This window comes from Somniosus microcephalus, chromosome 22 (assembly GCF_052327205.1).
Source record: "Somniosus microcephalus isolate GS21.2 chromosome 22, FLI_Smic_1.0, whole genome shotgun sequence".
NCBI lineage: Eukaryota > Metazoa > Chordata > Chondrichthyes > Squaliformes > Somniosidae > Somniosus > Somniosus microcephalus.
In genome coordinates, this window is record NC_141008.1 from 29406004 (window position 1) to 29423654 (window position 17651).

General features: G+C 45.8%; 1 protein-coding gene across 1 annotated transcript in view; it reads right to left on the minus strand.

Annotated features, from left to right (window-relative positions):
• Positions 1-7175: 7175 nt before the first annotated feature.
• The window catches only part of limk1a (LIM domain kinase 1a), an 83183-nt gene continuing 72707 nt past the window's right edge, over positions 7176-17651 (minus strand). The window contains exons 15-16 of the mRNA XM_085964356.1: positions 16341-16498; positions 7176-14017 (exon numbers count right to left, since the gene is read on the minus strand). Coding sequence (XP_085820482.1) covers positions 13867-14017; positions 16341-16498 — 309 coding nt within the window. The 3' untranslated portion in view covers positions 7176-13866. The remainder of the gene's footprint in view (positions 14018-16340; positions 16499-17651) is intronic.

Here is a 17651-nt window from a genome sequence, read left to right on the forward strand (position 1 = left end):
AATCACCCCCGCTATCTTTTGGATGAGACCTTAAACCCAGGCCTCATCTGTCTTTTCAAGTGGATGTAAAAGATCCCACGGCACTATTCAAAGAAGAGCAGGAAGGTCTCCAGGTGTCCCGGGAAACGTTTATGCCTTAATCTACACCACCAAAAACAGATTCACTGGTCAGTGATCTCATTGCTGTTTGTGGGACCTTGCTGTGTACAATTTAACAATCACATCTGCCTCCAAAAACAGCAGTGACTACACTTCAAAACGATGTCATTGGCTGTGAAGTGCTTTGGGATGTCCCGCATGGTGCTGTCGAAATGCAAGTTCATAGAATCGTTGGGAGGAATTTTAAGCTAACTCGCCGGGTTTTACGCCCGACCTGTAAAATCGGGCGGGGTGAAAACCAGCGAGTTTCCTGATGGACCGATTCGGTTGAAATTCCCCCCTGAATCTTATAGCGCAGAAGGAAGCCATTCGGCCCATCTTTCTTTGATATGCTAAAGGTAAACAACTGTATATAAAAAATATTCAAGCTTTGGATTTCTAAATGGTTTCCATGGTGGCAGCTGCTAATGCTGCCAGGGCACAGCGTTAGCCTCAGGAGAAAGATGAATAGTTAGGGAGCTTTGAGCGCTTACCTCCCGGTCTGGGCCATCCAAGCACCGCGATCAGGTGGTGGTGGTTCCCAAAGTCATGGAGATCGGAGGTGGAACCGGAGCGGGAAGCCGGCAAAGAGAAAGAGGGAGAGAAGGGGGAGAGCTGTAAATAGCGGCTGGGGGCTGGAAATCACTGAGTGTGAAAGTGTCCAGGGACTTACCCATACTCAGCAGCGCCTTCTGCAGCAGCTCATCAGTCATCTTCACCCGGGGCTCGGCTCCTCACTGCTGGATTGGCGGTGGCCGTGGTCACTGGTGGCTCGGGTTGCCTCCCCTCTCTCTCTCTCTCTCTCTGTCTCAGCTCCGAGCGCCTGTCTGCTGCCTTGACCCTTTCTCACCAACACCCGGCCCCCAACACAAAGGACGCGGGCACCTCCCGCACACGCCACAATGTGGACCAGGGACACCTGGCCGTGTGACAGTCCAACAGGTACACCAGTGGGGGGCAGGACTCACCCTGGGTGTCTGGGGATACCCCACTGGAAGGTCAGGAGAGCTCTGACATTACCAGTGATGATCAACTAGAACCGGAGCTAAAAATTTATACCAGTACCATAGGTTTAACACTTACAGCTGGTGTACTTCTGATACTTGAATGGGATCGTGGTCTTCCCTAAAATTTGTAGGACAACCAATAGTAGCTTATGTCACATTTAAAGAGGCATTGTCTTCATGGGACAATGCTCGACCAAGTTTCTGGGTGTGTGGGGAGGGAGTCGTTTTTGTCACCACCTCCCTTGTAGAAGGCACAGTCATAGATGTACACAGTGCAGGAGAACGAGTGATGTTCTTCAGAAGGCAGAGGGTGCAGCACTAAGCACTGATGAGGAAGGGCCTGCAAATGTTGATGAGGGGCCAGCTGGTACAGGGCAGAGGCCCAGCATGCTAAATGCCTCTGTTGTGGTGAATGGGAGTACAGGCCTTAGTAGCCCTACATTGAAATGGAGACTTAGTACAGCAGCAACATGTCTTCTTGGATTTACTGGTTTACATCAGAAGGTGACCAGAGTGGTGCTAAGGAATCTAATACTCAAGATATCTGATAGCATCTCCACGAGTGATGTCATGGAGCACCATCGTAGTGTGCAATCGAGCACATGGTGACATCAGTGGTATCTCCTGTGGAAGCCTCGTTTATGCCGATCATGAGCAAAGTATGAACATTTCTCATGAATGTTCCCTCTGCTGCTATGGAGCCTTTGGGGTGCAAATTCCCTAGAGACAGAGGGACTTTCTTACCTGTGCTCAAATGGACATTGATGTAACACAGAACAGCCAAGTTTTTGTTGAGTATTTACTTAAAACATATATCTCACCAATTTGATTAAGAGTTTTTCTTAGAAAAAGGTGATTTGAAGAGGGAATGGTGTTAAAGTAAACGGTGCCTGTTACGCAGTTTAAAGTACCTTTTCTGTTTATCCTGAGGCAATAAGTAATCAGGTTTTTTTAACTTGCCATAGAGGGAGTGCAGCGAAGGTTCACCAGACTGATTCCTGGGATGGCAGGACTTTCATATGAGGAGAGATTGGGTCGACTAGGCCTGTATTCACTAGAGTTTAGAAGAATGAGAGGGGATCGCATTGAAATGTATAAAATTCTGACAGGGCTAGACAGACTGGATGCAGGGAGGATGTTTCCCCTGGCTGGGAGGTCTAGAACGAGGGGTCACAATCTCAGGATACGGGGTAGAACATTTAGGGCTGAGATGAGGAGAAATGTTTTCACTCAGAGGGTGGTGAACCTGTGGAATTCACTACCACAGAAGGCTGTGGAGGCCAAGTCACTGAATATATTTAAGAAGGAGATAGATAGATTTCTAGACGCAAAAGGTGTTAAGAGGTATGGGGAGAGAGCGGGAATATGGTATTGAGATAGAGGATCAGCCATGATCATATTGAATGGCGGAGCAGGCTAGAAAGGCCGAATGGCCTACTCCTGCTCCTATTTTTCTATGTTTCTCAAATAGCTGGTACTCTTAATGAAGTTCCGGAGTCTTGATCTGAAACAGTGATATGGGATGATCGATGAGTCAGACTGCTGGAAGTATTCTTCGATCTTGATTTATTTAAAGGGGAAATTTTTGCAGCAGAAATAACTTGAAAACAAAATTTCAGATCATATCAGAAAGAGTTCTGGACAGACGTAGAAGACTGAGAAGGAGCGAAGACAGAAGGAAAAGTGCACACAGTAAAGTATGAATCAATCGTTAAACTGTCCACAGGAGTAGAAGAAATATATTGCAACACTTCTAATGGATGCATGATGTTAACTAAAAGGAACAAAAGACAACAGCTCACAAATCAAATAGGAAGATTACAACTGCCTTCTGAAGATGTGCCACAGAGATGGAGCCAGCTCCCGTCAGAGGAAGACTGAACTGTTTTAATATAGCGGTCTGAAGAGACTGTGTGTGCTTTATTAACTTCCAAACTGAAAGAGGAAGGGTCTGATTGTATCTGTTACATTGCTATAGGAACTAAAACATTGTGATTTCAAACAATAAGTTACGTAGTTTAAATTAAACCCAGGCACTGCAATTCTTTAATAAAAACAGAAAATGCTGGAGAAACTCAGCAGGTCAGGCAGCATCTGTGAAGAGAGAAACAGAGTTAATGTTTCAGGTCGATGACCTTTTGTCAGAACTCCAGTTAACTCTGTTTCTCTCTTCACAGATGCTGCCTGACCTGCTGAGTTTCTCCAGCATTTTGTTTTTATTTCAGATTTCCAGCATCTGCAGTATTTTCTTTTTGGAGCACTGCAATTCTTTGCTGAGTTATTATGCTACATGCACCAATCATATTGTTACTCATTTAAAGTAGCGAGATCCTGGCCCATTTTCCCCTACTTGGCCCCGGGGCCAATGATCCCATTCCTACTGCCATCCTGGCTGAGATCAGCTAGCTTAGCATAGGCCAGAGACTAAAACTGGTGGTGGGAGATTTTATCAGTAAAAGGGTGCTGGGACTGCACTTTGTACCTAGCTTATTTTTGTTACTGACATGGTGATGATCATTATTTATTTTAGACTGGCAGTTGTTACTAAATGGAAAAAGATTCCAGCTTCTTTTAATATGATCCCCTCTGTTTGTTTGGAAGAGGCCTAGTTGTTCCTGAGGCCCAGCCAGTATTGCCCTGGACTACGCAGAATAAAGTCCTGAATATCATGCAGCCTCCTGTTGCAGTGAACCAGGGCTTGGGCCTACAGCACAGCATTCTGCTGTGACTGAAACTGTACGGAGAGCTGTCTCGTTAAGAAACCTTTCTTTTACAATGAAACGCTGATGGTGATTGTCAGCTTCATTGCCAGGGATGCGATTGTATCGAGTGGCGGGCTGCAGATAAACAGCGTTGCATTAATTGAATGCTGGAGGATGCTGCCTCCTGATTAATGACTGTTTTTCGGTATATGTTATTAGCTAATTTCCCTCATTACTGGCACTTTGTTTTCATCTGTTTGCCATTCTAAATCCTCGACAGCTCATAATTTCCTGTGTCTCACCAATCTCTAGCTGGATCAGTCACATGAGTCTCCATTAAATGATCTTTATTGAGGCTCTACAAATTTTCTCTTAAAAATCTCCAAATATATTTCTACTCATTTTTTATGAACTTTTATGCAAGGTTCAAACCTAATGACAATCATTTTTATTTCATTATTGAATGTGGTATTGTCCCTAGCATGCACGTCCTGTTTGGCGCACTCATTTCCTGTGTCATGGTTTTGTGACGGCTGGGGTAAAATCTAGAAGTACTTTTTCCAAGGCCTAAGTTTTTTTTGAACTGCGACTTGCTTTCCGTACTTACCATTACAAAGCAGCGGGCCTCCCAACGCTCAGTGGAGCTGCTGCATTGCAAAATCCATCTCCTAACTCCATCCACGGTTGGCTGACCTGTCACTAACTGTAAGATGTTTTGTAATCCTTTAAATATCTTTTTAAATGTCTAACTTTGAATTCCTTCTTTTTGAGCCTCCATTTATTTAATTCTTGTGGTAAGCCCACAAATTTCTCACTGAAGCTGCTTTCATTTAATTAATTCACAGCAAGAATCCATATAATTCAAGTTTCATCTTTTTAAAGTTGATATAATTTTGAATTTCTTTTTTTTGCTTTGTTTCTTTTTTAACCCTGATTTATTTAATTAATTACTTCTTGCAAAGCCTGGGTGTGCTCCTTCCAAAGGCTTGTTTTATTTTCTTTCCAGGAAAGCTTATTCTCTCAAACGTCTTCAGCCTCACTATGTCTCTGCTCCTCATCCATTCCTCATTTCCATCCAGTTCCCTTCCTCCTTTTTTCCCTCATTTATTCCATCGCTTCCATTTATGGATTTATTACCTCCCATTTTAGCCCTGTCCGCTCTCCGTTTCTTCATGGCTGCCTGTGTTCACTTTGGTTCTTCACTCTCTACACTTCAGTTAGGTGCGTCTCACTCTCTCATCCTCCATAGCCATTCCTCCCTCCAACTCTACTGTTCTCCATCTGCATCTATTTCAAACTGCTACCCTTACCTGTTTCCCAGTCTGCAATCTGCTTCCACCAACCAAATACCCACCAGCCCCATAACATCCATTACCCCCAGGCTCATTAGACACCATCCACACGTATTACCTCTCCAGTACTCATTACGCACCCTCTCACCATATCATTCCACACATATCCACTACCCTTCCTCCAAATACTAACTTCTACCTCCACAATTATGAATTTTCCCTAAACAAATTCAACTTCCCCATGTCACTCATCTTGATTGCCTACTACCCCCATCCCTCATGTACTCTGTACCCCTCCCTATTACTTCACTACTTAGCACTCTGCCTCAACTACCCTCCCCCCAATCCTCAATACTTTCCTCATTTAAATACTCACTACTTCCATCAAACTACTCAGTACCCCACAGCACATCATATCACTTCACTACCCCAGTTCAGTAAACAATCCCACACCATCTCCCAAATTGTCACAATGGTGTATCCTCTCACTCTAGGTGTCAGCTGTGGCTCAGAGGTCGTGGGTTCAAGTCCCACTCCAGGAACTTGAGCACAAAATCTAGACGGACACTCCAGTGCAGTGCTGAGAAAGTGTGGCACTGTCAGTGGTGCTGTGTTTCAGATGAGACGTTAAACTGAGGCTCTGTCTGCCCTCTCGGGTGGATGTAAAAGATCCCGCGGCACTATTTCAAAGAAGACATGGGGAGTTCTTCCTGGTGTGCTGGCCAATATTTAACCCTCAACTAACATCACTAAAACAGATGAACTGGTCATTATCACCTTGTGCTTGTGGTACCTTGATGTGACAAATTGGCTGCCGTATTTCCTACATTACAACAGTTACTATATTTTAAAAGTACTTTATTGGCTGTAAAGCGCTTTGGTGAGGTTGTGAAAACCGCGATATAAATGCAAGTCTTTTATATCACCAAAAGCACACTATGCCCACTTCTTTATACAGCAATAGATCTGACTTTTCCATTAGTGTAAGAGATCTAGTAGTTATAAATAAATCATTAACTCCTTATCACTGTTAATGTTATGGGTTTGATTTCTTTATAAATGTTAACTCATGAATTTTTCTAATAGCTCAATGGGGGAGAGGAAACCACTTTGATACAATTCCCCTCCATCGTTTCAGTGGTGCCTTGGTTTTTCTCCAGCAGAGGATGCTGTTTAATCATACGTGTTGAATCTTAATAAAGGATCTTGGTGTGTCTGCACTGTTTGTTTATTACTGTGGCCATTTTTGTTCTGGCCCCTTCGATGCAAAGCTCTCAATGCGTGTTCAGGTCACATATAGCAGAGCCAAATGTAGTGTAAAGCCAGGGAATTGAACACTTTCCATTTTGGATACCCCATGTCAGTGTTAAGCATCCAGCTCAAGCACAGCATGGTTAATTCTCCTTCTACTCTGCCCCTCAGCTCAGACCTCAAAATAGCACGCTCTACCTACTGGTCCAATGTGACAGCTTTCCTGCAGTCTCTGAGATTGCCAATTAAGAACAGGTTTGTGCTGTGGGCCAATGCTGACCCAGTACTTGATTGAGACAGCACCACTCATTTGATGTGTCACTTGACCCTTCATTCAGAAGACAGAGGAGACTTTTATCCCATTGGTCCGGGCTCAATTTTGACCAAGGTCGCAGAGGAAAGAGCAGAAAGGTCAGTCTAACTGCATGCACCACCAGTCCCCAATTATCATCGGAGAATGTCTACCAAAATTTCTAATAGAGAATAAGCCCTTTCTCATTCCTTTCCTGTTGATGTTCTCCTTCATGGGCTACAGTTCCATGCTTGCTGATCAATTGAAGATTACCTCAGCAAAATCCTCATGTACAATCTAATCAATGATTGTTGGCAGCATATTTAACCTTGGGCATATCACACCCTCACCCATGTTCACACACTTGATTTCCAGCAGGAGTCATTGCACAGTGATCAGGAGCAGGAACTCTGCCTGGTTAGTACCCCTCAGCCTTTATTGGAGATTCTCTGTATTTTTACAGAATGTACAAGAAGGCGACAGAGTTTCTGGCTGAGATGAAGCTGGTTTTATTCCATTTCCCCGTTACAATACTTTACAGACTTGCTGTCATAGCCACCCTCCTGTGTGTAAAGTGCACTATGTTCACAGCTTGAGTTTCAAAATATAAACATGAAGAATTAAACACTGGAATGATGTGACTGAATCCACAGGAACAATAAATTAACAATGTTAGAAAATGCATGTTTTGAGTTCACAAACAACACAAGCCAACCAGTGGTCCTTGGCAGCTTTGACTAAACAAGGCACAGGTTAACTTAGTGTGATGAGTCTCACAGGTTTGCATTGCAGGTTTTTTCAGTGACAACACATGGTCCCGAACACTCTTGTGACGGCAGAGGTTTTGGTGTCACTTGGTTTAGACCTACATGCTTACAATGAATATAATTTGCACATAATTATCCTATTAATAACAACTCGTGCCTTTTGTTTGGGCATGGCACTGTACAATACAATTGTGTAAAGTTTAAGTACAAAATTGATACCATTATCATATGGCAGGTAACATTCCTCCATTTTTACTGAAGTTTCTCTCTTGACGACTGAAGGTGCCGAGTGTTGCTGAGGAACGCTTCTACATCCACCAGCAGCCCAAGCTGCCAATCTTCACGGTTGAATCCTGGCAATGAATGTCACCAGGCTATTTAACCATCGCTGACACTGCAACCGAGCTCAATCCTGTGCCAACTACAGTCCACATATGTGCACTTTTCAGTCGGGGCTACTGGATGGAAATCAGGGGCAGGAACCTTGCTCCATTTGTTCACCGTTCCTAAACCAGGAGCACTGAGGCCAATTGTAATGTCTTGCCTCTAATGCAGCACAGATCATGGATCGAATCTGGGATCTTCCTCGTCTGTATGGCTCAGTACCATACCAATGCATTTACCGACTCAGCCATTTTATAGAGTTATATGTATTGTTAAGTAATTTGAATGTGTACAATATTCAAATGTGTTAAGAGTTTCTGAAGTAATTGATGGTTGAGACACACACTTCATAAGAATGAGGCCCTTGTTCTCTCAGTGTCATCTTTCTTTTCACTATAGCCAAATCCATAAAACTTAAGGCTGGAAGTTTGCATTCAAAAACATAAAACTATATTCGAACCGTGAGAGCTGTTTGTAAAACTCTGGGAGGCTCCAAGCTTGCTTTAGGGAGTTTTATAGTCTGCAACTGCATAAAACGGCAACAAGTAGGCTCTACCAAACTGCAGTTTAGTGCCTAGCTCCCTCAGTGTGTAATGTGGTGGGTACTGAAACCATCACAGAGTACTGTGCCATGGCAACTCGTCAACTCCCCCCCCCCCAATTTCCTCGTCTCATGAAAACATTGACATTCTGGACCATCGATCCTCAGGTGCAGGCAAACCTCCTTTAATTCATTTAAGTGACCAGCTTGATCCGGTCTTCACTTGATGGCCACACAGGTGAATTTGCCAGCATCAGTCAGTGGATGGTGTTCAGAAGTAAGATCCTAAGCTGATTTATCCCCCCCACCCTACCCAGTGGATCTCAGCTAACGAGGCACACACCTAGGGAATGAAACTGGTCCAATCGGCTCATTATCACAACACAAGCTGCATTTAACTCACTGAGTAATTGCAACTCTGTCTCCATCAAAAACTAACATCTAAAACACATTTAAACCAGAATGCCAAAGCAAGAATCCAATGCACCTTACTGCTAGTAATCTGTAAAGACAACTACTTCAGCTTATTCCTTTCCTCTTGCCGTTTGTGAACTGGTGAATATTTTAGAGCGAGATGATTTGGATACTACACAGCATGCATTGCAACGTTAGCCTTCAAACTTACTGAAGACAGTTGCATGGATATAATTACAAGTGGCTGTTGCTATGTGTCATTATCAGGCGGCTGACACTAAGTGCAGCAAAGTGGTTAAGGCCAAGCATCAGAGGAGCCTACCACAGTTACAAATGCTAACCTCACGGGAGCCCCACATCTGCTGTCAGGCAGTTGATGCTGAAAGTCTCCAGAGTTTTGACACAGTACACTCATGTTAGTATAGACAAGGTAGCACTGAGCTGTGTGATTTTAATGATGTTCCTGCAGGACTAACATGGGGTTGCTATTGAACAAAGATACTTACAGGAAACTTTGGTTTATCCGGAGGTTAACTGTCCGGAATGCTCGATCCACCGGCAAAAATCAGGAGCAGTTTCGTTAGTTTTTTTTTTCTTTTCGTTGCTTTTTTTTCACCAGTCAGGCTCTGCAAGGTCTCGCTGAAGCTGTTGCTAAGCTACAGAGACGCTTGCAAGGTACGGCCGACTGTTTAGAAGTTGTTGCTAAGCAACAGGGTTTGTTGCCAGAAGCTCCGTATGTTTCAACATTAGCGCTGGTTTGTCCGGCAGTTTTGATGGGACGGCAACAGCTCGGTCCCGTCGGTGCCGGATATCAAAGTTTCCTGTAGATATTTAACTCAAACCCCTTACTCATGGTCGATGCACAACTTTTAATTTCTTGAATAAGACAGCAGTGCTTGGAATACCGGATTTGAATTTTCCAAGTATCAGTTGACAGACCACAATGTAAACTGTTTGGTCAGGCCAGCATGTCAGGGAGGAGGGGGGCAAGTGGAGATGTCAATCTTTTCTTTCCTTGTCTTTGTAAAAGTAGAGTGGTGACTCTCCACCTCGCAGGTAAGCTCTACATAGGACTCAAGCCACAACTTTATTTTACTAACTCAGGATGAAAAGTCACTCTCTGAACAGCCTTTTTAATTTACATAAGCTGTAAATCCTTCTAAAGTCAACAGAGCTTCCGATAGTTCAAATCACAGTATACTGGCACTAAGCCCATGGGCGTCTGGAAGTCTGCCTTAGGTTTAGTAAGCATCCCTATATGTGATTTGATTGGATCGGTCATATTCAAGTCCACTGCTCTGTTGGGTTGTGAACAGGAGGGAGCTGAAAGAACTATGATTAAAATGCTCACATTAATCTTCATATTAAGAAGTCTAATATTCAGCAGGTCTGATACAAAGTGCATGGTCTGGAATTTCTCTGCGGATGGGTGGCCCAGGATTGACTAATGTAAGCAAGTTCTAAGGAGAATATGATGCTGTAACCATTTCATCATCTGAAGAATCAAAGAGAGACAGGAAGCTTGAGTGGAATTGCATCTCGGAATGATAAGGGGATGTTAGTGCTGGGAATGGAACACTTTCCATTTTGGCTAACAAGTGTCAGCATCAAGCGCTCACAGGTCAGGTACAACGTGGGTTAGATGAAGAGTAAAGCTCCCTCTGCACTTTTCCCACCGTGTGCCTCAGCCGAGAACGCCTCACCCAAATGCACTACTGTGTCATTTTTCCAATTCATGCACTGGCCATTCGAGGGTGAGATTATCATTCGGGGCAGTTTTGTGCTGTAGGATTGAGATTGTGTTGGCAAAAAGGATGTATTTGGGCAGAGATGAGATTTTCAACTCCTCAGTCTGGGGTGGGTTAGAACCCAGGTTCCAGAGGTGAAAGAGCATTTCAGACATTACATCACCCAGTTCTTGAAATGTAACTTCCAGTCTTGTGCCAACTATGACTGGTGAAAGTGCCTGGTACCCAGTAATAGTGACTCTCCTTTGTGATGTGAACAGGATAGATAGAACACAGGGAGAGGGCAGAAAACAGTTAGCCTGGAAGCTCAAAAATAGCAGACAATCTACAATAATGTAGATGTAAATCTGATGTAGAGAAAGAGAAGTGAACATACAATCCCAAATAGTCTATGAAAAGCAGGAATTATGCAAATTACAGACCAGAACTATCAATCACAGGGAATGAAGAACAGAAAACAAAAGTGAATTCTAGTCGTTGGAAATGGTGTGCGAGTGTGTGTGAGAAGTGATGATAGGCAGCCATTCGTGCTGCAGGCATGGCCATCGTCCGTAAAAATATTTGAAGACTGCCCGGCATTGTTCTGCTGGGGCTTTATGCCGGAACCCAGGCTCGAACCCTAGGTAGGCACCACTTGTGCCACTGAACAGACCTGATCGCAGAGTTCATCCCGGTGTCCAGGTTACTTGGCTATTAGCCTGCAGCCAATGAAATGCCTGACTTGGGAATTCCCTCATCCCAATCCCACTGACATCATGAGCCATGTTTGGGGCAGGTGGAGGTTCTGTCCCAACCAGGTTCTGATGGAAACGCATGGCCTGGGCTGGGAGCCGGTGTATTCAGGCCTGGGCTGGGAGCCGGTGTATTCAGGCCTGGGCTGGGAGCCGGTGTAATCAGGCCTGGGCTGGGAGCCAGTGTATTCAGGCCTGGGCTGGGAGTCGGTGTATTCAGGCCTGGGCTGGGAGTCGGTGTATTCAGGCCTGGGCTGGGAGTCGGTGTATTCAGGCCTGGGCTGGGAGCCGGTGTATTCAGGCCTGGGCTGGGAGCCGGTGTATTCAGGCCTGGGCTGGGAGCCGGTGTATTCAGGCCTGGGCTGGGAGCCGGTGTAATCAGGCCTGGGCTGGGAGCCGGTGTAATCAGGCCTGGGCTGGGAGTCGGTGTATTCAGGCCTGGGCTGGGAGTCGGTGTATTCAGGCCTGGGCTGGGAGCCGGTGTATTCAGGCCTGGGCTGGGAGCCGGTGTATTCAGGCCTGGGCTGGGAGCCGGTTGCTCAACCCATTTCCCAATGGTCACACTGCAGTCCCGGCTGACATAGTGTGCTGCTGGTCCTGCAGAAATTCAGGGCCGAATCTAATTAGAGTTCACAGAGTAGAACAGCCAGCGAGAAGCAGATGAACCTTTCCCAGGAGTTTGTGCATCCCGGCTCCTGGAGGGCCACAACCCAAACCTAAGGCTTAAGGAAAAGCAGTAGCTGCATGTTGGATGGTGCAACAATGATTAAAATGACACTGATTTAGGTGGATACACAATACTTAGATCAGAGACCAACTTAATTTCAAACTCTCCAAGGGGTGCCATGCCATGAGGTGTCATGAGATGTTTTAGAGAATGGGAGAAGTGGGGTGACGTGGGTCATCTTATTGGGGGGGGGGGGGAGGAAGAGAGAGAAAGGGGAGGAATATCGAGTGCTAGAAATTAAGTGCAACTGGTACTATATTAACTAGCCACCAACTCAAAGCCTACATCTCGGAAATCCTACAACCTATGGTTAAGATTGCAAAGAAGGTTCCAGGCTAATAAAAATGGTTGAGACGCTAAGGGTAGAAGAGGGTCAGGAACTGAGATTCTTGGAGCAGAAAGTATCATGCATAGAACAAGATTAATACGTAACACTAAAAAATGGCCAAATGTGTGTGATAGAGACTGAAGAAAAGGGAAGAGAGACTAGCATGGAGCTCTCCTGAAAACAAGTAATAGGAAAGAAGTCAAGTAAATCTGTGGTTCAAATACGGTGGTAATGTATAAGCTGGACTGTCAGATGATGAGGTGCTTTGCACTTCTGTTCAAAAATGGTGGGTTACTGTCAATGGGGATGGTGAGCCAAGGCCGGAGAGGTTGAACAGACAGTGTGTAAATGGGGAGACTGGGTGAAGCTAGGGAGGTTGAAGAGGCTATGAGTGGGTCAGGTCAGGAGGGGCTCAATCTGAGTGAACACTCCAAGTGAAGAGGTCCGATAGAGTGACTCACTGAGGTACAATAATCCAAACTCGGAGCTCCTAACTCGATACTGGAGTCACCATTTTGAAAATCCTTCATTCAACAGATACCTACTTTAAGCAGATAATAGATTTTTCATTCCATTAAAGAGTCTTAACCTTAATTAAGCAGCTCCTTACTACATGTTGCACAGCTACAGACCCTGATAAAGTAACAAGTTATCACTATATGCTCCTCTCCTCAGATTAAACAACTTATCTAAGTCATGGGACGTAATTGCTGTTTAAAACTTCAGCTGTGGTTGTTGTCCCTCAATCGTCAATGTTTCCAAATTGGGATGAACTACAAGCAGTTTGTCTCCCTGCGGGATGCTTAATGCCAGTTTCTAATTTTGTCCTCATCGAGACAAGGGATGTTAGTGCCTGGAATGGAATGCTTTCATTTCAGGTACACGCTGTCAGTATCGTGCATACCCAGCTCAAGCACAGCACTCATTAGATGCAGGGTAAAACTCCCCTCTACTCTGCCCCAACCTAAACAGCACCTCCTATCGCACAGCGTGGCAACTTTCCAATTCTCATACCAGCCATCCTGTGGCCGCTCTATTAGTGAAATTGCCAAGTTAGAGGCATTTTTCTACTGTGGGTCCATGCCTACTAGGAGCTGGGTGGCACTGCCCAAATGTCTTTCACACAGTACCCCAAAGCAGGTTTTTCCTGTCTCCAGAGTTTGAGCAGCAACTCTGTCCTGACAGTAAATGCAGGATTCACTTATCTACAAATCTCGTGTCAGGTGCCCTGGGCACTGAGGTTCCAAGAACACCCCTGTGGAAATAGCCACTTATACCAATATCCTATATACTGTATATATGTCGTTTCTGTGTCCAACTGGATGTGGCCAGTTATTTACATTAGTTGAGTCTTGCTGTTCGGTGAAATGTTAAAGCTGAAGGGTCATCCTGCAGGGTTATAAACAGCACAGTTGTGTACTTGCAGGTCTGATTGTGCCCAGTATGCAGGTGAAATGTGTGGTTACGTGAAGGTGGCCAGCTGAACATCAGCATGCTTGTAGGTTACACTGTAATGGTTCAGCCTCCTGCTCAGTAGGGCCAGCTCACATGGTTTCCAGAAGTGTCTCTTTGCTTCTTGAATGATTCTGGAAGAAGGAATGATTGATCTGTTCCAGGTCAGAGGTGAGAGTGAGGTGCATCTCCAGGTGCAGTTTCAGGGCTAACAGCCACTGCTCCAGCTTCATAAAGGATGGCCTGCGGAAAAGAAACAAGAGCATCAGCACCAGTGTGATGGGCCAGTTACCGTGGCAACGCAGTGGGCTCTGGAAGACGTCGTGAAAATGCAGTTCAAATGCTACAGTTCAACAAATATATGGTTTGAAATTAATTCACCAACACTCAAACCTTCTGACTCACGGAAGGAGGGGACCCCAGCCTTGGGTGCCTGTCAAACTCCTCCCCCCTTATTTGCATTTGTTAGCAAAACTTTCAAACCTGCCTGTCCTCATTAAGCAAGTCCTGGGAGTTGCTAATCTGTGTGCCCTATAATATGGAAGTGGTCACTGGAATATTGAGGTTCAAACCATTCCCTGACAGATTGAGGGAAGAGATGAACCAATGAGAGGAAGTAGAAGGGGGAAATTAAACTACATTTTCCCCCCAAAACTCACTGCGCTTAATTCCAAGAGTTCGACACAAGGTTGTGCTCATGAATGCAAAAATTAGCCAAACATATTCATTGTAAAAACTTCTCCATGTACACTATTGTGCAAGTTAGTATTACGAAGTATTTACAGCACAGAAATATGCCATTTAGCCCAACAGGTCCAAGTTGGGGATTAAATTAAAGAAAATGAGCTAAAAATGATGTTAATTTTAAATGGTCAGAGGCACTGAGATGGGCAAGCAACCAGAAATACCAACAAAACTAACCATAGTCCCTACAACACCCAGCACCCGAGAAAGCCACACCTCAGCACCACCCAAACAGTTCCACTCAATTCCTTCTACCCCAGCTGTCAATTCTGGGTCTGTTGTAGACTAATTGCTATGATTAGTCAATAACTCCATAAGTGTTGTATCATGCAACTACCAGGATGGCAGAAAGCAAACTAGATAGACCTTGGTCTCTTTTGTCTAGCAATTCCTATGTTCCTAACTGCAGTGCCAGCCAAACTGTTCCATATTAAACTTTGGTGCTGCATACAAGCCCTTTCACCCCAAGCACCACTCATGCCCTTCCAGCCAACGTCAGTGCCAAACCAAACCCAGGCAGTCCAACAGCAGTGTCAACCAAACCCAGGCACTCCAACAGCAGTGTCATCCAAACCCAGGCACCCCAATTGCAGTGTCATTCACATTCATATGCACCAAAGCATGGTGTCATCCAAAATCTTCCCAGGTTGGGCTCTATTCAAACCCTTGCACCTTAATCCTTAGCACCTTCCAGCTAACTGCAGCACCATTCAATCTTTTCCACCCCCAACTTTACCTATTCAAACCCTTCCATCCCAACTTCAACCCATTCAAATCTTTCCATCTCCAACCTCAGCCCAAATCTATCCATCCCAAAACCTTCCACCTCATACTTCAAACCTCAACATCACCAAAAAAAGCCCTTACACCTCAACCCTCAACTCCACCCAAACCCTTACGCCTCAACCCTCAACTCTACCCAAACCCTTACACCTCAACCCTCAACTCCACCCAAACCCTTACACCTCAACCCTCAGCTCCACCCAAACCCTTACACCTCAACCCTCAGCTCCACCCAAACCCTTACACCTCAACCCTCAGCTCCACCCAAACCTTTAGACCTCAACCCTCAACTCCACCCAAACCCTTACACCTCAACCCTCAGCTCCACCCAAACCCTTACACCTCAACCCTCAGCTCCACCCAAACCCTTACACCTCAACCCTCAGCTCCACCCAAACCCTTACACCTCAACCCTCAGCTCCACCCAAACCCTTACACCTCAACCCTCAGCTCCACCCAAACCCTTACACCTCAACCCTCAGCTCCACCCAAACCTTTAGACCTCAACCCTCAACTCCACCCAAACCCTTACACCTCAACCCTCAGCTCCACCCAAACCCTTACACCTCAACCCTCAGCTCCACCCAAACCCTTACACCTCAACCCTCAGCTCCACCCAAACCCTTACACCTCAACCCTCAGCTCCACTCAAACCCTTACACCTCAACCCTCAGCTCCACCCAAACCCTTACACCTCAACCCTCAGCTCCACCCAAACCCTTACACCTCAACCCTCAGCTCCACCCAAACCCTTACACCTCAACCCTCAGCTCCACCCAAACCCTTACACCTCAACCCTCAGCTCCACCCAAACCCTTACACCTCAACCCTCAGCTCCACCCAAACCCTTACACCTCAACCCTCAGCTCCACCCAAACCCTTACACCTCAACCCTCAGCTCCACCCAAACCCTTACACCTCAACCCTCAGCTCCACCCAAACCCTTACACCTCAACCCTCAGCTCCGCCCAAACCCTTACACCTCAACCCTCAGCTCCGCCCAAACCCTTACTCTCAAATTATTCTGTGACAGACTCACCTCTTTTCAGGATCCAGGTCGCAGCACATGACTGCAATGGGAAAGAAGGCAGCTGGACATTCTTCGGGACAGTATCGATCCAAGAAAACCGGGACATTCAGACCAAAATCTGTTGTTCTGGGCAGGTAATCTGGGTCTGCATTTACTCTACCAATCAGCTGAAAGTAAAAGCATCAACAAATTAGAAAGGAAGCTGATGCCCTCAGTGAGCCCATGCCCTTGTCATACAGGAGAGAATCAGTTCATAATTCTGGGTACATTATGCCTTCAGCACACTGGCTTCATCACAGACTCGTCCATCAGTACAGTGGAACACACTGTACAGAGACTTGGGGGTCGATTTTCCTCCAGCTGTCGGGAAGGAGACGGGACTACAACTTTCGGGTTTTAGTCCCGCCTACATCGATGTTTGGCCAATCCACGCGACTTTCCCTTGATTGACCTTGTTGAGCCCGCCCAGCGGGCTCAGCAGGCCAATTAAGGGCCACCCGGCAACAGGTGACGTCACAGACTGAAATTTCATCTGTCAGGGCGTCCCGACAGATGAAATCTCAGTGTTTCACAGCTATTTGAAGCTGTCAAACACTGACAGTCTGAGTTCTAACCTGAGTCCTTCTACACAGACTCAGTTAGAACTCTCAGCAGCACTCAAAGCTGAAGGCTGTCACTTTTGACAGATTGCAATCATTCAGCTTTCACTGCCGGCTGAATGATGGGCTCCCGACGCCTAGAGGAAGAAAGGCTGTTAAGGTAAGTACAGGTAAGTAAAAGTTCTTCAGACACACCAAACACACTTACCTTTGCACTCATGCACCCATCACTCACCTGAACACCGACATCACAACCCCTCCAAGTCCTTCAACCCGACGGCCCGCCTGCTCTAACCTGGCGTGGTTTGGAGCCGTCAGGAATCCCACACGACACCCCTCAAAATAGGGATTAGGCTAAAAACTGCCTGTTAACAGGCAGTTAATTGGCACTAATCCCTTCCCGCCTCGGGTCGGCGGGTCCCAGCGCGGGGCGGGTACCCGCTTCCTCTGAAACTTGCGTGGAGGGGGGTTTAGGGCGGGATGGTGTCGGGACCCCCGAATTCGGGATTTCCCCACCCCCCCCCACACGCCTGAAACCCTGCCTGAAGGCTCCAGGAAAATCGACCCCTTGACCTCTAAAACAGAGCTCCTTGTACAGCTGTCCTTGTGAGCCTTATAGTGTGTAATAACTAAAGACAGGATATGTGGTGCATAAGTTTCAGGAACAATTTACCTCTTCATAACCAACGCGGTCAAGGATTTCGCTCTCGTGCAATAGTGG